The 21,755-nt window shown below is 37.5% G+C and overlaps 2 protein-coding genes across 2 annotated transcripts; one reads left to right on the top strand and one right to left on the bottom strand.

Annotated features, from left to right (window-relative positions):
• The first annotated feature begins 5,363 nt into the window (after positions 1-5,363).
• Positions 5,364-8,352, top strand: c1ql3b (complement component 1, q subcomponent-like 3b). Its single transcript, XM_077557879.1, has 2 exons — positions 5,364-6,324; positions 7,490-8,352. The coding sequence occupies exons 1-2, from the start codon at positions 5,698-5,700 to the stop codon at positions 7,667-7,669; spliced, it is 807 nt and encodes a 268-aa protein (XP_077414005.1). The 5' UTR covers positions 5,364-5,697; the 3' UTR covers positions 7,670-8,352.
• A 2,883-nt stretch (positions 8,353-11,235) lies between these two features.
• Positions 11,236-18,264, bottom strand: pter (phosphotriesterase related). Its single transcript, XM_077559283.1, has 5 exons — positions 18,194-18,264; positions 17,292-17,737; positions 15,463-15,728; positions 13,467-13,607; positions 11,236-12,148 (listed from the first exon to the last, which is right to left on the bottom strand). The coding sequence occupies exons 2-5, from the start codon at positions 17,721-17,723 to the stop codon at positions 11,938-11,940; spliced, it is 1,050 nt and encodes a 349-aa protein (XP_077415409.1). The 5' UTR covers positions 17,724-17,737; positions 18,194-18,264; the 3' UTR covers positions 11,236-11,937.
• Between the last annotated feature and the right edge of the window lie 3,491 nt (positions 18,265-21,755).

Genomic DNA, 21,755 nt, shown 5'->3' with positions numbered 1-21,755 from the left:
AAGAAAAAACTCTTCCCATTGTCATATGCAACATTGATTAGTGCTGCTTGAAAAGTTATGCTACATTATTCATGGGGCATCCATCTCCTTCACTTGACCAGCCTGGATGACGAAGCTTATTAGAAGTGACAGAATTTGGGTGAAAAAAAAAAAGACACCAGCCACTTCATTAGGTACAAATGAGATCCGATTTAAAAAAATAATACTGTAATACAAAAATCAGCCTTTAATAGACGAAATGATGTTCTAATTTGCTTTGAGCTTCTTTTTTTTTCATCCAAAAAATACAAAACAAAATAAATACTGTAATAAAAAAATCTAATAAATAGTTTTGAATGCACAATTAAATGGAAAATAATTCTAAAGTAAAAAAGAAAAAAATCAATAAACATTAAAAGTGATAACAACTGAAAATAATGACAAATAAAATAATAAAAGGTAAAATAACAAAACACAATATAAAATAAAATGTTAAAATACAATGAAATTAAAAAATACAGTTAAGTGAAGAAATATTTAAAAATACATGAAGTAAATAAGTAATAGGAAAAAAATTGTAAAGAATTTTGAATAATAACAAATAAAAATAATAAAGATAAAATACATAAAACCAAAATATAATACATGAAAAATATACTGTGTTAAAAGTCAATTTTTTTTTTAATTCAGACCAAAAAAATATGGATATTGTTTCCTTTGCTTTAACGCGGTTCACTTTTTGTGGCCTCGCTATATCGCGGATTTTTTTTTTGTACAATTTTGCATGCATTTTTTTTTTAACAGTTATATATCTATTCTCTAAAATTTATGAAGGTTTTAACGTTGAGAATGAAAAAGTGTATAAACTGTTTGGTGAGCGGTTTTAGAGCCTTAAAACATTTATAATAAATGTAAAACATAAAGCTAACTACTTTGCGGATTTCATTTATTGTGGGTATTTTTTTAAACCTAACCCCAGCGGAAAATGAGGAAACACTGAATATCAAAATGATATTTAATCCATTGCTACATTAGTTGAAGACCATATAAATGACTTTTTAATTTTGTTTTTAATAATTAATTCATATTACAATACTACTTGTTTAATTAATGTAAAATAAACTTTTTTTTTCATCTTTAAAGCTGCTCTTTGTAACAATTTAACCAAAATAGCCTTTTTATTTGACTATTTATGACTGAAACATCTTCTAATTAGTAGATTAACACCTTAGCTGTTCATAACGGGTACTCCTGGAAAGCCTCTGGCCAATAGTCTTCACACTGGATTCGGGTTTGAATTTCCCGCCCTCTGCCTGCGGATGTGACGTCATATATGTGTTGCTTAAGTGAAGAAGTGGGTGTGCAGTTTCATTTTTCAGCCACAGGTGGCAGTAGCGATTGAACATTTTCTGCATTCAGTAGCTTCAACCCTACGGAAGGAAACAAATTCCGAAGTAGTCAAAATGATCCGCTTTGTAGGCATAAAAAGAAAGAAAGAAGTTAACCACCATTCAAATCAGGGTAGACAAAAAAATCGAATTTGATGACTAGTTGCCATTTTGTGCAACTTTACAGACGTTTCTTTTCGAGCCCATTTGGTGGCGAGTGCTGCGAAGTTTTGTGCCCATCGATCTCCTCACCTGGCAGCGAGGTGAGTGACGGGCCGCGCATCCGCTGGCACATCATTATTTCCCCTCCTCAACAAGAATTGGCCCTTCATCACTCAAACTTTTTACAAAGACAAAAAAAACTCGGTTGCATTTTTATTGAGACGTTTGTTTTTTAATCTGCGCAATCGATGTGGGCGGGTGGCATCATCGTATAAAGTCGATGAGATTTGCCCGGCGTTTCGTGGTTGCGTTGGTGTTTGGGTGCGAGCGAGCATCCACAGGCCGACTTGAGTGGCATAATTGATCAAGTGACGGCCCACTTTTGATTTGACTTTCATTTCATGCGCACGTCTGTGCCGAGTCATCCTTCACTGCCTCTTCCCAGTCACTCCCTCCTTCTTTTCACTTACTCTATAGATTTTCCCCACATGATAAATTGGACTCAGGGAGCCGCTGAGGTGTGACCCGGTGCTAGACGACCAGCACAGATTCTGTTTTTTGCCCAAATTTTTAGTTTTTGCTTTAATGTCCCTAATTAGGCCTTCACAGATTGGTAATGACCAATTTTGTAAAACACTTTAAAAAATGCTGGCTTGTGGATTTGGAGTAAATTGGGTTATTTTTACCCAAGATTGGGCTAATTGTGTTAACCCATCAGATCGGGTTGACGGTTGATTTGGGTTGACTGAAGAGCTAAAGCTGGTCGCCATTTTTGAGTTTTGTGTATAGTTCAAGTGGGTTTGATGCAACACTTCGGGTTCAGTTAGTAACACTGCTGACTTTGGAAACGGGGATTGGGGTTCAAATCCTGATCAGGGTAGGGTGGATGGCTCACCCAGGAAGGGCTCTCGCGACCCAACGTGCTGGGTCATTTGATCAAAATCTTGACCCAAAGTGCTGGGTATAAATAACCCAGCATGGGCTTGGCTCATTTTGGAGCTAGCGCTCGGTTAGCAACTTCACCCAATTTGGGTTACTTTTACCCAAGATAGGGCTAATTGTGTTAACCCATCAGATTGGGTTGACGATTGATTTGGGTGGGCTGAAGAGCTAAAGCTGGTCGCCATTTTTGAGTTTTGTGTATAGTTCAAGTGGGTTTGATGTAACACTTCGGGTTCAGTTAGTAACACTGCTGACTTTGGAAACGGGGATTGGGGTTCAAATCCTGATCAGGGTAGGGTGGATGGCTCACCCAGGAAGGGCTCTCGCGACCCAACGTGCTGGGTCATTTGATCAAAATCTCGACCCAAAGTGCTGGGTATAAATAACCCAGCATGGGCTTGGCTCATTTTGGAGCTAGCGCTCGGTTAGCAACTTCACCCAATTTGGGTTACTTTTACCCAAGATAGGGCTAATTGTGTTAACCCATCAGATTGGGTTGACGATTGATTTGGGTGGGCTGAAGAGCTAAAGCTGGTCGCCATTTTTGAGTTTTGTGTATAGTTCAAGTGGGTTTGATGTAACACTTCGGGTTCAGTTAGTAACACTGCTGACTTTGGAAACGGGGATTGGGGTTCAAATCCTGATCAGGGTAGGGTGGATGGCTCACCCAGGAAGGGCTCTCGCGACCCAACGTGCTGGGTCATTTGATCAAAATCTTGACCCAAAGTGCTGGGTATAAATAACCCAGCATGGGCTTGGCTCATTTTGGAGCTAGCGCTCGGTTAGCTACTTCACCCAATTTGGGTTACTTTTAACCAAGCAGTTTTAAGAGTGTATTAACACTTCAAATTAATCATTCTTGACTTTAGGGCCGTAGCCTAAACTAGTACGCCGCTCAAAATGTTCAGTTTTTTAACGCCTTTGGGCCACGGGGCAGTTTGTATTAATTCAGTACAAGATGCGCAGTTATAATATAGCTTTTTGCCACTAGGTGGTGATAAGGCATCAGTCAGTTATTTACATTTACACATTAAGTTGAAGAAGAAATACAACCATGAAAGTTGTGGACACAAATTTGAAAAGAAAAACCAAACCAAAGGTTTTGACAAAGCTCACTTAAAGATGAAAAAAAATTCCATCCTTTTTGCTGGGCTAAAAGTTATTGTAGTAATAAGCTTGACACTCTAAGCTTATTTTACTTCAGCAATTATTTTCCTGTTTGGCATCTTGTTGGGTGTCAGTTTACAAAACATCAATAAATGTCTTTTTGATGATCATATAGGATAAGGTTATTTATTAGGACATTGTTTTAGATTTTTCAACATTAAGTGTATTTGATTGTTATTGATTACAAACATAACAACAGTCAACGCAAATCATGGGCGGCCATTTTGTACAGGAAAGGTTGGTCTCAAGGTCAAAAAGGTTAAGAACCGCTGTCAAAAATATACAATTCAGACCTTAAAATTTTTTTTAAAGACAATAATTGGATGACAATTTAAGTTAACAATTACAAAATTTGAGTACATGGTGCCTTGAGATAAGGGTTAAATTTGTTCCTTGACCACGCTCGTAACTAAGAACTCTCCTATCTCAAATCAATAATCTTTCTTCATTGAAATTAATGTAAATACCATTCACCTGTTCAAGCCTCGCAAAAAAATAAAGTTTGCACACACAAAAATTTTAATGTGTTTTTTATTATTATTACAAAAATAGCCCACAATATTATTGTACTTTATAAAACCATACAGTCATGACATAATTATAGTAAATTAAATTTAAAAAATAAAAATAAAAATGTCCATTTTTTTCCCCTTCAATATAATGGTCATTGTCTGCTCTTTCTGGTGTGCACATTGACCACCAGGGGGCAGCATAACACAGACAAACAGATAACCTACTCAGAAAGTTGCAATAGTATTAGTCCTTCTTTGCAGAGGAAAAAGAAGATATATCGGTGAGTGTTGTTATAGTGTCTACACGTGTTGCTCTATTTATTTTCAAATATCTGTTGCTTAAAGCAACACTAAGGAACTTTCAGTTTACGTTGATTATGGCGGCACCATATGGACAAAAGCGGTATTGTTATGTCTAAAGGAAGACCACATTTCCTATAAGGACAAGCGCATTGCGTCGTGTTTTTTTTAGCTCATGCCAGCAAGTGAAATCCGGGACAATGTTGATCTTTGACACTCCTTTCATCAAGGTATAACTTCCCTCTTTCTTTTTTGTCTCCTCAGACATATGCCGTAAAGCGTTCATCACATTTATAGTTTTTTGTGTGGCAGTGATGTTCGATGTTTCATCAGAAGAATTATGAAAAGATTTGATTGAGGTTGAAAAACTCCTTAGTGCTACTTTAAAGGATTCCAACACTGCAACACCAATGCTATTTGTTAGCCTGTTTATGGTGGTTTGCATTGTTTGTTAGCATTGGGCTAAACAAACTAAAGCAATGCTTCAAAGCTCTGTAGTTATTTTAAATACACATCTAATTCTGGGAATAAACAGCTTGGAGCCTCTTTTGAAGACTTGCTTACTATTTGCAGAATTGTTGTGGGTGTGATGATATTTCAAACTTGTAAATTTATCTTGACTTGTGAGGCTTATTTGAACTTCGAACGTTCTGAGGAGTTCCGCATGCCGTCGTGACGTCTTTTGTTGTTTTATTCATCAAAACTTTGTAAACAATCCACGTGTGTACACTGCGGGGGCATTCCAATCACGCCTCACCTCAGTGATGTTTTTTGTTGTTGTTGACTTCCCGCGGTGTGATTAAAGAAAAGCATGTATTGTCTGCTGCCATCCATCACCCCCCCAAAACCCCCCTCCCTTCGCCCTCATCTCTCCTCACCAACAGGCGGACATTTGAATTCTTTCTCTGTGCGCAGTGGGCAGAAACAAGCACCGCAACGTATGTGGAGTAGATTGAATCCTCTTACACGGGATTCTTGTTTTGTTTTTTCCTTCTTTCCTTCCTCCCACCTCTTATTGTTATTATTATTGAGGTGGGGGAGGAGATGCGCCATTCGGACGGATGCCGCCACAGCGCGTAAAAAGCTGCGGATGCTCCCCCAGCGCGCGTCCAAGGTTGCACTCGTAAAAGTTTCCCAAGCACGCCGCGCCCGAGTCGCCCGAGTCGCCTCCTCTCCTTCTCGCAGCCCCCGCAAGCAGGCTGGACGACCACCAGGTTCGCCGGACTCAGCCGCTCCGCAGGGCGCACATGATCGCCACCGGCGTGTGCGGCGTGGCGCTGGTCCTGGTTCTGGTGGTGCTCATCCCGGCCATGGTCAACTCCGCCGGAACCCCCGCCCGCTACGAGATGCTCGGCGCCTGCCAAATGGTGTGCGACCCCCACGGGACCACCGCCGCATCCGCCTCTACGGCGCCGGCGAAAGCGGCCGGCGAGCCGGTCAAAGACAACCGGCTGGTGCAGTCGCTGCCCACCTTCATCCAGGGTCCGCAGGGCGAGCCGGGACGCGCGGGGAGGACGGGTCCCAGGGGCCCCGCGGGCGAGCCGGGCCCGCCCGGACCCGCCGGCCCACCCGGGGAACGAGGGGCGCCCGGTGCCGCGGGTGCGCCGGGTTTGAGCGGACCCACCGGGGCCATCAGCGCGGCCACGTACAACACGGTGCCAAAGATCGCCTTCTATGCGGGACTCAAGAAGCAGCACGAGGGCTACGAGGTGCTCAAGTTCGACGACGTGGTCACCAACCTGGGCAACCACTACGACCCCGCCACCGGCAAGTTCACCTGCTCCATCCCGGGGATTTACTACTTCACGTACCACGTGCTGATGCGAGGCGGCGACGGGACCAGCATGTGGGCCGACCTCTGCAAGAACAACCAGGTGAGCCCGACGTCACAACAACCTTGAAAATGACACATTCGTGCTTTTTGGGGATTCGTATGGACACTTTTTTTTTTTTTTTTACGCGCGGCTTTCACGCACGCGCGTCACGCACATCCGTTTAACCTCATTTGCATAATGAAAGCCATTAAATACGCCACAAAGCCATAAACTGTATGAATCATAAATTACTCTTAAGCACATGTCGTTTCATGTTATGGAATTGTTCACGTGAACATCATTTCTTTTAATATTTTTCTTTCATATGTTCAGGTGCACTCAAGTCAAACTTGACCCCTTTAATATTTCATATGAACTCAAAAGACATTTTTATTAGGTAACCTACCTGCACAATCTCATGAGAGCCAAAATAAGAATAAGGTCTAAAAACGATAAGGATAGCGGGATGGGTGATAATTATATCAACAATGGACAAAGTAAACATGACCATATTTTGTAAAAAGTCCAACAATAATATATTTCACACTTTCCAATAATAAAATGAAAGTTAAGACAGTAAAAAATATTTAAAAATATATATTATATATATATATATATATATTATATATATAATATATATATAAATATAATATATATATATATATATATAATATATATATATAATATATATATATATATAATATATATATATATACATACATATATATGGCCTATTAAAAAAAAATTATGTAATTTTTTAACAATATTTGAAGTATTTTCCAAAGTGACACGTAACATGTATTATGTATTTATGTCTAAATGAGTATGTTGTCCAAATGTAGCTTCAATGAGTAAATAGATACTGCATCTATTTACATATAACCACGAACCCCACATGGTTGTTGTACATATAGACATATGGTTAAACTATACAATCATCTTTTAGTTCAAATTGGGAGCTGATCCTAATATTCTGCTTTCCCCAAATTACCAAAATATTAAGTTGATGCAATGGGCTTCTAAACATTAACATATACATTTTTTATTTTACATTATTTTTATTTGTATTTTTAACAAAAAAAAAATAGGTTTACCTTTTTCCCCTCTGTGTACACATGTGCTCTACAAATGTGATTTATTATTATTTACATCAATATCAAATTTAAAAGAAGCATCATTTTCGATGTGGAATGTCAGTGTACCTAATAAAGCGCCCCCTACTCAGGTGCGCGCCAGCGCCATCGCGCAGGACGCCGACCAGAACTACGACTACGCCAGCAACAGCGTGGTTCTGCACCTGGAACCCGGCGACGAGATCTACATCAAGCTGGACGGCGGCAAGGCGCACGGCGGCAACAACAACAAGTACAGCACCTTCTCGGGATTCATGCTGTACGCCGACTGAAAACAAAAGCAAGCGGCTCCTTCTCTCTCCCTTTCGTTCTCTCTCTCGCTCGCTTCCTCCCTCGCACGCTCCATCACTTGTTGGATTAGTAGAGACAGAGCTTCACATCGTCCTTGTCCACCAAACGAGCCTGCCGGGGAGATTGTAATGTAATTGTTGACATGTAGTCTGATTGGTGTCAAGATGGATGAACCGTGAAGCGCTGCCATGTTATAATGTAGCCGCTGCCGTGTAATATAACACGCTATACACATGTGTGTCTTGAAGCTGAATTATACCCAACAGTCACGCACCCGAGAATGCATTTTTTTTTAGCACCCTTGGATTTGTTATAAGTAACTCAGACGGCATGGTTTGGTGGGGTTTTCAACTTTAATTGAGCCAAAGTACAAAATTCGAAAACTCGGTGTAAAAGAAATCACAGAAACTGAAGCCATTAGTCTGTTAAATGGAAAAGTACTGCTTTGCCGCCATCTAGTGGCATCTATAGGTAAATGTAATCATTTGGGGGACAATGTTTGGGAATCTTGGTATAAACTGACATATTAAAGGGGAAGTCAACCTTAAAATTTCTTGACAATAATATGCTATATGCGACCTTGCTAGTCTGAACATGACATTCTGATCAATATTACATTTGTGGAATATGAGTTATGAGTTATGCGTTATGCCGACTGAAGATGACATCACAGTTGCTCGGGTCTCACGTAACGACCAATCACAGCTCCGCTTCAGAAAAAAGGTGAGCTGTGATTGGTTGTCGCCTGAGCAACTGTGATGTCATCTGCAGTTGACAGCAACTGGTAAAATGGCCGCCTGCTGAGATGGATAAAAAAATGGCTGGATTTTGCTGCTTAACACAATATTAACCAAAATAGCAAATTTAGACAAGTGGGGCTGCATAGAACATATTATTGTCAATACATTTGGGGGGGGGGGTTGACTTCCCCTTTAAGAGTGATTTTTTTCTCTCTTTTTCTCTCTCTCTGATCTGCTTGGAAAACTGTTGACAATCATAAATGTTAAAATCTGTTTACTATGTCTGATTATCCTTTTCCAATCAATCAACCAATGCCCAATTATCAGATGTGTCTAAATGGTATATATATAAAGGGATAATCGTGAGCATTTTTCGTCCCTTTCGATGACTCAGCAAAAAATTGGAGGCACATACAAGATATTATTGCCAAAAACATTTCTGACTTGACTTCCACTAGACAAGAAACCTTAAATTTTGTGTGTATAGTATAGTTGGATGGCACCTACCTGAGGGAAGTCAAGTCAAGTGACCCGTAAGAGGTGGTGACCAGGATGTGGAGGGTTAGAGAGTATTTTGCTTGTCCCTCTTGGTTCTTGCATGTCCTCAAGAGTGGGAAGTGGGGGTACCGATGATTTTTCCGGCAACATAATCATAGCAAAAATGTCTTATGTATTTGTCTATTAACATGAGAAGGCAAGCAGAGAGGGGAGGGGTGAGCAGTTACGCATAGAGGAGGAGGAAGGCTGCGAAACGAAAGAGGCACTGCACAAACACGGATGCCTTTTTGATCTGTTAATGTGCATTGTCTTAAAAAAAAATAGGGCCAGCGGGTACTCGTTAGCCCCAAGGACAACATACGTAGTCCACGGGTTTGTTCTAAAAATAGCTCACCACTGGGACTTACTCAGAAGAAATAAAATAGAAGAGTAATTTTCCGTACCACAGTCTATATTTGCTTTAAAATAAATGACATTGTGCTCAATGAAAAAAAGTTTTTATTTACCCAAATATTTCACGAAAAGTCATTTCAGATCTGTAATTTAAATACCGTGATATTGTTGCTCACTGTTATCATAAATGCCTAGTGCAATAACCCACGTAAATTCCGGAAATCTGCAAGTAATTGGGGGGGGGGGGGGGGATTTGCCTAAAAATGCCACATTATGCCAAAGCACTACTTTTGTTTCAGTCAGTCTAAAGAAGCCCCTCCCTTCACTTCAACATCACACGCTCCCTGGCACAAAGATGCCCTATAATGGCGCCAAAGCACTACTTTTCTAATTGACAAGAGCGAAATCTCCTTCCCCTCATTTCACCATCACACATTTTTGGGGACCAAGATGGCGCCCAAGCACACATTTTCCATTGGACGTGGCTTTGACGCCATTTTAGTGCAGGAATGTGTGTGTGTGTGAATAATTACAAGACCCCCTCTAAAGAGACCTTTGTTTACATTCTTGCGACCAATAAGAGAAGAGCGTGATGTCACATGTAGGCTGTTAAACATTTTGGATCACTGATTATTTTTCAAGAAGCAGAACCAAACGAAAGAAATATTTCTGTGATTTTATTTGGATTTTTTTTTTTTCCGAAGCAATCTGGAGTGACGCACGATTCTCAAAAGCTGCCATCTTGAAATCTAAAATGCGATTCTTCTCGTCCAACGTGACAGTTGGTCGGGCGGCACGTCGGCCAAACGGTTCGTCAGCACACATGACAGCAACGTGTCCTTCACCTCCCCCAACCCCACCCCGTGACACGCCATTCATCCACCCGCTGTCACCACCACTCCCTCCCAAATATGAATATCATATATAATTTACAGTTTTAATCCTCCCGCAAGATTCATCAAAAGTTTGGCCCCGACCGCGGCGGCCATTGATCACGGCGCGAAGTCACCCTGTGAGGCCACCTGTTCCCAGACCGGAGAGGAGAGCGCGTCCTTCATCTGGGCCCTCCCGTCGGACGCGCCGCCGAGGGGCCGGCTCGGCTCGTCTGCCGCCGCCGTGGCGACGTGAAAGCGGCCGTTGCATACTGATGAGCGGCAGCTACACTGAACACACGCGTGTGCTTTTGTGACACGATCCGGAAGTTTGTTTGTTTGCAGTTTGGAGTGGTGACGGTGAATGAATGCTGACAGCCGATGACAGTAAATGTATGTAATCCTAATATGAAATAAATTCACGTACTGAGACTCTGTGGACTACAAAGCTATTCCTATGTTGTGTTAGAGTGAATTTTGATTTGATGAATGAGTGCCTAAAAACTTGAGAAAAGGGTTGTGCGGGATATCGATACTAAAAGAGTACCGCGATACTGCGTCGTAAACACTGGTCCAATTTTGGTGGCTGTGCAGTTTGACTGATAGCAAACGTTCCTTTAACTTATTTATTGCCATAAATTCATTAAAAAAATAAAAATAAAAGATTAACAAATAATAAAAATAATTATATATATATATATATATATATATATATATATATATATATATATATATATATATATATATATATATATATATAATTATTAAAAATTAGGGGCAAGCGGCGATTAAAAATTTTAATTGTAATTAATCGCATGACTTCACTAGTTAACTCACAATTAATCACAAATTTTACATCTGTTCTAAATGTACAATGAAAAAAGTTTAGGCTTTCATACTCTTGTTACAAAAGTGGGAAAAAATGTTAAACTAAAAAAAATAGTTAAAATAATTTTTTGACGTTTATAGTAGTCAATGGCAGTGAATGAATTAAAAAAAAAAAAGAGAGAGAGAAAATAAATTATTACAAATTTGGGGCATCAGGCGATTCAAGTTTTTAATCCCAATTAATCACATGACTTCACTAGTTAACTTGCCATTAATCACAAATTTCATATCTGTTCTAAATGTACAATAAAAAAAATTCTAGGTTTTCATACTCTTGTTAACAAAATTGGAAAAAAAGTGTTAAAACTAATAAAAATAGTTCAAATAAAGTTTTGACGTTTATAGCCGTCAATGGCAGTAAATATGAAGCAAACATGCTTGTTTCAACGTATTTTTTTGGGGGTCACACCAAGTTTACTAACTGATGTGAAAGAAAGAACCAAATAACGGAATTTCGCTAGCTTACGGGCTAATAAAAATGCATTGGTAATTCTAAATCTTTAAACAACACAAATTATGAAGCAAAATATGACCACATGCTTTGTTTTAGGAGGGCATGAGCATGAAGAAATGACCTTATTCCACCCATTCAACAAAAAAAAAATGCACATGGAATCCAAATGTGTCCAGCGTATAAATCACTGTGGGCTACTTACACTACTTAATTTCATCATCATCATCATCATCATCCTAAGCGACAAAATTGCACCCTGTGATTGATCGAAGGCTCAAATTAATTCATTACGGTCACATCGCATCTCAAAGTTGGCTCGTCACCCCACCATGAAAAAAAAAAAAAATCATTATGGCTTCATTAGACAAATGAGAAACTGCCTGGCCTTTTTTTCTTCCCGTGCTTCATTTGAAGGTGAGCCAGCGTTTGGGGTTGTCCACCAAGATCTTGTCCACTTGCGTCTGCGAGATGCCCCGCGTCAACATCTTGGGCACGATGTTGCGGAGGATGTGCGAGTAGCCGTGGCCGCCGTACTTGCACAGCCGGTCCTTGGTGTGGATGTCGTGAGCGATCACAATCTTGTCCTCGTAGCCTTCTTTCACCAGGAAGGCCAAGCTGAACGTGCAGGAAGAGGAGGAGGGGAGGGAGGGGGAAAACAATGGAGCACTTTAAACTCAGTCCTCCTGAGTCTCTCGGGTCAAATATCATCCAAGATCAATAGTCTGTTATTTTCATGTAAACATCTCAGAGGAATGAATGAGTTGTATATTTGCACACAAAAAAAACAGGTAACAGTCTGTTGAGAAAAAGCCAAATACATTTTTGAAAATGTACAGTATGTATAATTTTTAACTTGGATATTTTTATGTTTTAAAAATATTTTCTCAAAATCTAAAATAATTTTGAGGAAAAAAAAAGACATTCCTTTTCAAGAGTATATTTTAAAGAAATATATTTAATTGTAAAAAGTTCTATTGTTTGCAAAACAAGTTGTATATTTCTAACAATTTTTTTTTTAAGTTTTCAAAAAAGTTACATGAGAATTCAGTTGAATGTTTTTGATTTTTTTCTAAAAAAATCAAGAAAAAAATGTTTAGAAAGTTTTTTGAGAAAAAAATGACTTGATAATTCAGCTTTATATTTTTGATTTTTTTCTAAAACAATCAAGACAAAAAGTTGTATGTTTTAGAAAGCTTTTTGTTTTGTTTAAGTTTGTTGTTTTTTTTAGGAAAAAAGCTGTAAATTTATGAGAAAAAAAGTTACTTCAGAATTCAGCTTTATATTTTAGATTATTTTTCTAAAACAATCAAGAAAAAAAGCTGTATGTTTTGGAATTTAAAAAAAATAATTAAGACAAAAAGTTGTCTTTAAAAAGTTGTTTTTTGTTTAGTTTTGTTGTTTTTTTAGGAAAAAAGTTGTAAATTTATGACAAAAATGTGACTGGTATGTTTCAGGAAAAAAGTTGCAAGTCATATATTTTTAGTGTTAAAAGAAAATATTTTAAAGCAAAAGATTTTTATATTTTCCCAAGTTCTGAATATTTTTAATAACTTATTAAATTTAACAAGACTATTATTATTAAGCATTATTGATTTATTTGTCTACTAATAGTTATACAACGACCTGTAAATAATAAAACAAAAAATATAACAAGCCATTTTTGGCCTCCTTTATCATACTTAAATTTTTACACGTATACCTATTGCGCAATGCACATTTTTGATTTTCTTTTAGTGTATTTATTTATGTTAATCGCTTACCTTTTATGTTGCACCATAAGACCGAAAAAAAAAATGTACCTGGCAATAAATGGCTTTTGAGTCTGATGACATTTCACAGCGCCAATCAAACGCGAGAATTAATATTATTGGTTATTCTTGACGTAACTCTTGTCTTGGATGCGAAGTGAATGTGCAGGCCGGTCGGGACTGACGTGTTGACTCTCTGGCTGTCACTGGGCATGTCCACGTCCCGGTTGAAGACGTAGTTGAGCGTCTCCAGTCCAAACAGATCGTATTCCAGGTAACTCCCCATCTCGGCGAAGTCCAGCAGTTCCGCGTGGTTGAAGATGGTCCTGCAACGGCAGATCATTATGTAATGAACTCATAAAAAATAAACAAATAATAATAACAAATAAATCAGGAGCCTTTGGAACAAAAGTTAATCATAGAAGGATTTACCACCCTATAGAGTCAAAGGACAAGTCGTAAAACTTAATGACAGCTGGAATTTAGCACCCGCTGCTTGCTAACACGATTCACAATTTCAAATTGCTTAACCTAACGAGATATCGCCAAGAAAAAAAAGATCATCTCCTTTTTGAAAAAGTTTTATTTTTCTGAGAGAAAAAGATGAATATACTTTTTTTTTAATCATGTCATTTTTTTTTTAATATTTTTTTTTGCAAAAAAAAGTTAATTCTGTGTATATGTTAAAAAAACACACACACACAAACAAGAATAAAAATATATTTGTTAAAAAATGATACTTTGTACCAGTGATGGGAAAATGAAGCTTCATGAAGCACTTGTGCTTTTTTTTTTTACTCCTCTAGATGGTGCTATTGGTTTAAATATAAAGGCTAATGCAATGAAAACTTATTACATCTTTAAACCAATAGTGCCATCTAGAGGAGTCAAAAAATATCACAAGTGCTTCATAAAGCTTTATTTGTCCGTCACTACTTTTTTTACAACATAAGTTTTTTTCTTTCTTTTCGTTGTACAATGAGCCACTGAACGAGACCAAGCTCTGCTGTCAATAGCCCAAATCCATAAATATATATATATATATATATATATATATATATATATATAAAATACCCCCCCCCCCCCAACACCCACAAAAGGTGTTGGCAATTGGTTATAGGCACCACAAGATGGTGACAATGCGTTTAAAACAGAGAGGATTATAAAGCATCAACACCATGCTTCAAGCATGTACATAATCATGAAGCCATGTTACATAAATGACTAAATATTGAGTTGAGTTATTCAACAAATAATCCACTTTCATCTGAGGGGCTCGTCAATAACATTAACTAGCATGCTAGCCTAATAGCACACCAGCAAAAATGAAAAAATGTGACCGTGAATAAGTGGCAGTTCACATTATTTTCAAGGAAATACGTAATCTTACAATTCTGATTTATTAATATATATTTTCAAGAAAAAGTTATATTTTTTCAAGAAGTAAAATTTTTTAGATTTTTTGGGGGGGATGATAGATATCATCCCGACTAGAGGAGGGGGGTCATAAATTTGAGAAAAAAGCAACGTGAGATTTATATTTGAGAAAACAAATATTTTCACGCACAAAAAAAAGGGGGGGGGATCATTTTTAGAAAATAATATACATTTTCAGGAAAAACTTTTGAGTCAAAGAATGAAAGTTTTTTGAAAGGACTGTTTTTTTTTTGTTGTTGAGCAAACCACCACACCATCACTGGTTCCGGGTTCGTGTTCTCACTATTTTTTGGATTTGTATGGTACAGTTCTCAACTATTTTGTTCTGCCTCCAGTTTATTTTGGCTGTAATTCCACTGTCGACCACTAGATGGTGGCATACTATTTAATTTGACACTGAAAATATGAGGACGAAAGAAAACAGGAAGTATTTCAGGTCAGTCTAATTTTTGCTTTGGATGATTGCCAAATTCTCTTTTTAATCCTGCTTTTTATGTCTACGGAAAGTGACCGATGTAGATTAATTTGATAATGAACATCTTTGGGAATGATTATTGATATATTGTGCGATCATATGTCAGTTTTGGCAAAAAATGGGATTTGTTTACGTAATATAGTTGTTGAGAAAAAGGATTTTGAAGAAAAAAAAAAGACTTGTACTATATACGTTCCATAAAAAAAAGGGCGTAATTGTAACCTGATGAAAAATAACCACATGCTGCTTCACCAACAAAAGATCCTCACCTGTCCAGGTGGGACATGACCGTCTTGCTGATGTCGCCGCCCGCCTCCTGGAGGATGCGGACGACCTCAGCCGGAGCGGCGGCGTTGCGGCCGGGATGGATGATGACGGGGCAGCCCAGCTGGGCCTGCGCGTGTGCGGCCGCACGCAGCACCTTCCGCTCGCTGTCCGTGATGGGCCAGCCGGTGCCGATCTCGCCAATCACGCCGCAGCGGATGTCCGTGCCGTCGGCGCCGTGCAGGACCTCGCCTACCATGATGTCCGTGAGCTGGGAAAGAAAACACCAACTAAGGTCGGGTACAAAAGTTTTCCAAGTGACACGTGTGAAGGAAAAAATAAATAAATCAATCACATTTAATGAAGAACAGGACTTCATTTCAAATTGACAGTTTGGTCTGTAACACGTCAGAAAATAAGAACAAAATTATATGATTGTTTTTTTTATTCAACCCAAAGATAAATCAACCCACTTTCACAGAGGACTAAAGAAATTGAATATTAACAGTTGAGAAGCTGAAATTTCAAGCATTTGGACAATTTTAAATAAAAAAAGATATCTAAACGATTCATCAATAATTAGAAATAATGAGCAATTAATTTGGTAATTGATTAGTTGTCAATTAATCGTTGCACCTCTAATTAAGATTGATAAATTATTCACGAGGAAATTCTGGAAACAAGTATAAAATTGTGAAAAGAATACAATACTAATAAACGAAAACAACATCAAAGACAGATTCAAGGTGTTAAATATTAGTGCATTTTTTTTGCCAAATATATATATTTTTACTTTTCATGAACTATTTGTGCATTTTATCAAAGATTTATGTACTTTTTCTTAAACATTTTTCTATCCTTGTCAATGTCTGTTAACTTTTTCGTAATATTTCAAGATTTTCCCCCCCGTATATTTGTTTTTATTATATATGTATATATATATATATGTATATATATATATATATATTATAGTATTACAGCATTTTAAAAAACTATATATTTCTGTATCATTTCCCTAATGTTTGATAATTTTTTGGTCCTAATATCTTTGCAATTTTTTCTCCTATAGTTGTGAATTTTTATGTCAAACATTTTAGTTTTTTCTAAGGGATGGGCCAATACCGGTAGCGATTCCAATCCCATGGATTAGCTGCACATTTTTCAGTTTTAGTGATGCTCAGTAATGATCATGTTAATAATCGAATAATTTGTCAATTGTTTTTTGATTAATTGATGAATCCGATTTTTTAAAAATCAGTCCAGTTTTTTGATTGGCAACAAACTAGTTTTTCTTGGATTTGTTTATTTTTTTATTTTTTGGTTGTGTAAGGTGTTTTTTGGGTGTATTTTTTCTAATATTTAGGGATTTTTTTTCCCCTATACATTTTTTTCCCCTTATAGTTTTTATTTTTATTTATGTTTTTACATCAAATACTTTATTTTTTTTTCTCTAGTATTTGGGCATTTGTTGTAATTAAAATATCATATTATGATTGAGCATTTTATGTATTTTTCCTCTAATATTAGAAAGATCCCCCACCTCTGATATTTATTTATTTATTCAGTATAATTTTGTATTTATACATCAAATATTTCCATCTTCTTTAACTTATCATTTGTGTATTGTGTATTCATATTAAATTACATTATTTATTTGGCATTGTTCGAGTATTTTATTGTATTAATTTTCTTGATGTTACTGATTCATTATTTTAACTGTCTTTGTTTTTATATGTGCGATTTTATTCTGTCTTTTTTTAAGGACAGCACTTTGTATGTAGCTATGGTTGTTTTTAAAGTGCTCTATATATAAAGTTAAGTTGAACATGCGCACCTTCTCCACACTCATCTTCCTGGTGTCGGCCGAGTGCGTACAGTCCACGTAGTAGCCGGCCCCCGCCACGATGTTGACCCCGGTCTCCTTGGCCAGCTTTCTGAGCGTGGGCAGGTCCCGGTCGATGCCCGTTGTGGTGTTCTCCACCACGCTCCCGCCGCCCGCCTTCCTGTAGGCCAGCAGCTCGTCACGCACGGCCTCCGTCTCCTGGCACAGGAGCAGGTTCTCGTGGCAACTGTACGGGTTCTGCCTGAGCCAGTGCGCGTGGCGCATCTGGAGGGGGTTCTCGGCCGGTAGGCGGTTCTCCGGCGGCGGGGCGACGTAGCAGCACTCAAAGGTCATGGTTAGGTGCTCATGGGTCATGGTGCGGCCCAGCTGGTCCGGGTCCAGCTGACCCAGGACGGTCTGGACCTTACCGCTCATCTCGGTCATGACGGCTCGTCAACCTAAAACGGAGTGCATGCAAAACAATATTGTGTTAATGTTTGACAGTGTGCCAGACAGTGTGAGAGATGCATGACAGGGAAACAGACAAGCTCAACAGAGCGCAAACCTTTGGACTCCAGAATACTAAACGACTCAAACTCGCCTCTGAACTTCACTTTGTCAACTTTGTTACCATTTATTTTGTCAACTTTTTTTCCAACTCTAGCCACCACTGAGCTGATAACAGGAAGTTAGAGTCGCGCTATTATTTTGAAAAGGAAGCGCTTCGGGACATTAACGACCTATTTGGGGCTCACTTGACTTTTCCAATAGAGGCTGAACACGCTACAAATCGATTAGTTTCGGCCAAAACGGTTTACAGATCGCTGGCGTTGTAACAAGTCGATAAGTACAAGTTCAAGTTTTAACGAATTGAAGCCTGAAATTTGTTTAATGCGTGGGAAAAAAGTGCTGACCTTAAATCCGCGACTCGGGTCTTCCCCCTACTTGGATTGCAAACCAGCGGGATTACATGATAGCAGGTTGGTGAGGAGGAGATTTTACATTTTACATTTTGCATCGCGAGATTTTACGAGATTTACAAGCGGTCTGTTTAAATGTCATGAACCTGCAGTATATTATTAGCCGTCCATTTCCTGAACTGGTCGCTTAGTTTTAATATTATATTATATTATATTATTGGTGAATGTGAGGTTTAATTGTAAAGCGCTTTGGGCACCATATGGTGTAGTTAAAGCGTTATATAAATGCAATCTATTTACCATATTATATTATTTTGTATTATATTATATTGTATTGTATTGTATTAAATTATATGAATGCCAAAAATACAAAACATTTTCCATTTTACTTGTTTTATTTGAATATTTATTGTTTATTCGATTTATTTCATATTTGATTTATTTATTTATTTATTTATATTTGATTTAATTATGCAAACAGAACATTATATTGAATTAATGAACAGTTTATTACGTGCATGATTTTGCATGATCATCTACTTTTTAAACTTGAATTACAATATTTTATTTATTGTACTGTACTCACAATATTACATTAAATTATGTTAACAGAAGAGGAAAAACTTTCCTTACTTTATTTATTTTAAATATTTTGCTGTACCGCACTTAAAACATTTAACTTTATTTACCCCAAAATATCATTTCTATCTGGCATGATATGATCCTAATTATTTTTGGTGCAATTATTAAGTCACTATAAATGTACTGACTAATTTGAATTAGCCTTTGTGACTATCGCGATAGCGACGATGATGGCGGCGATGATGATCATGATGATGATTAGGACTATCTTCACATAATATCTTCAACCTGCGGCCTCACAGTCCAAGCCTTCTAGAAAATGGTTGGATGGCCCAACATTTTCTCAGCCTCTTTGTTGCGACAAAACACTGTGAAAAATTTGTCACGTTATCCCCTCTTCTGGTCATCTGGTTGGCTATCCGCCAAGTTGCAATGGTGACTGATCACAGGGTCGACCCGTTGACCAATGCTCCTGTTGGAGGCCATCTGGCTCCGACATGGCCGAACCTACTCATACTGTGCTCACTACAATAACAGAGTTATGGAGTGGATAGGTTGTTACATATATACTACGAACACACACACACACATACAGGTTTGTTTTACTATCTTTGTGGGGCCATCTCATTGACATAATGCATTTCCTAGCCCCTTGCCTTAACCCCAACCATCAAAAATGATTGCCTACCCCCATTTCTTACCCTAACCTCAACCATAACCCAATTCAAACCTAAACTCTAAAACCAAGTCTTGACCCCCAAAAAGAGATCTAAACTTGTGGGGCCCAGCAAAATGGCCCCGCATGGACGGGTGGGCCCCACAACTCTGTGAAATCCTGAAATGTTGGCCCCACTATCTAAGAAAAACAGGACCACACACACACACACACACAGGTTTGTTTTACTATCTTTGTGGGTCTAGCGCAATGACATAATGCATTTCCTAGCCCCTTCCCGTTACCCCAACCAATAAAAATCATTGCCTACCCCTTATTGCTTACCCTAACCTCAACCATAACCCAATTCAAACCTAAACTCTAAAACCAAGTCTTGACCCCCAAAAAGAGATCTAAACTTGTGGGGCCCAGCAAAATGGCCCCGCATGGACGGGTGGGCCCCACAAATCTGTGAAATCCCGGAATGTTGGCCCCACTATGTAACAAAAACAAGACCGCACACACACACATACACACACACACTGGACCAATGACAAATACAGTAGTCAAAGTTCACATGTTAAATGAGCAGCATGTTACTCATACACTGTGACTATGGAGCCTCCGCAGGATTCCTCATTAGTGACAAAAAGCAGAGTGACACTCATTTGTCTGTTTCAGACACACATCACCACCGGGACAGTCTCTTCGGGAGGGATGAATAACCCCCCACTAACAATATCCGCACTAAACTACCTCCAAGAAAGCACTGTCTGCAGGATTATAATATGTACGCTTCATTTTCATGCAATGCAGTTTACTGTATGTACATCATTGCATACTGATGGGATTGCACATTAGCAGTATACAATTCATAAAACATTCAGTTTATTTTTTATAACCCTTTATCATATATATACTAAACTTACTTACTCCTCATTAAGTAATACTAGAATCCATTAAAAAAAATATATATATTTTTTTTTTAGAACAACACATCCAACAAATAATCTATGTATAATATATTTTATCAAAAAGTAATAATTACGGTCAAATCATATTTTTTTTTTTCTTCAGCTCACTTAATATCACAGTTATCTACCTTTATTTTATTTTATACTCACATTTGTTCTTCTATTTTCTTTTCGGTTGCAGTGATTCATCGTGAATCCAAGGTCTGTCTTGTTATTTGCACTCTGGCGCTACCTGTAGACTGATAGAAGCATGTATTTGTGTTTAAAATTTGTTTTTTTCTAACTTTGCGTACAATATTTTATTTTCTGCACATAAAAAGATTTTCTTTCCCTTAAGATCACATTTTATTTACTTATTTTCATTTCTTTACATCGTTTTGTTTATTTTATTTTACTTAGTTTTGTTTTTATTTGATTTATTTTAGTCTATTTCGAATTTAATTTACTTTATGTAAAGTATTTAATTTTCTTATCGGTAAAAATGAATTTTACTTGAAATATTATTCTATTGGTCAAAAATATCAATTTTATAAAGCTGATTGCCTGTATTGCCTTCATTTTGTTTTTGCCATCGTATTTTACTTTAAATGTTTTATTGTTTACATAAAATATATTTTTAATTAATACTGCATTTTTTCTATAATATTTATTAACTTAAAATATTTTATTAGATTTTATTTAAATTATATATATATATATATATATATATATATATATATATATATATATATATAATTTTTTTTTTTTTTACTTCTTCCTTTTTTCCTTTTTTTTTTTAACTTTAAGATAAATTTTATTTAATCGTCATATTTTTTTCGTTAGAGTATCACAACCCTAACCTTGCCAGCAAGCTGAATTCTCGCGGTATTTGTGAGTTCACAAACTCCGGAGAATATATGACAATGTGAAGAACTCCCTTGAGTGAATCACAATGATCAATCTGCCTTGTGAGGTGAACACAACCCTTGCAGCAAACAATGTTGCATTCAGTGGCGTTTGACACTAGAGGGTGCTAGTGTGCTGCTCTCCCGTCCCAGCTGGTTTACAGGCTCACATAGAAGGGGACATAAATTTAATAAAGAAATGAAATATTCTAATAAAAACACTTCAAAATATATGTATAGAAGTGTTTAGATGAGCAGGAAATATTTTTTTCCTGCTCATCCACACAGTTATAACGTGTATTTTTTTTTTTTGCAGTTCTCTTTTTTAAAACCATTTATTGAACATATAAAAATAATAGAAATATCAGTCAATCCAATTTACATAAATCACATTAATTTAAAAAAAACAAAAACAGAAAAAAAACATTTAAGTATCTCCAAGAGGCGTTTTTTAAGAAATA

This window comes from Vanacampus margaritifer, chromosome 2 (assembly GCF_051991255.1).
Source record: "Vanacampus margaritifer isolate UIUO_Vmar chromosome 2, RoL_Vmar_1.0, whole genome shotgun sequence".
In the NCBI taxonomy this organism is placed as follows: Eukaryota; Metazoa; Chordata; class Actinopteri; order Syngnathiformes; family Syngnathidae; genus Vanacampus; species Vanacampus margaritifer.
The sequence above is the reverse complement of the archived record's forward strand: the minus strand, read 5'-3'. Positions and strand labels throughout refer to the sequence as shown.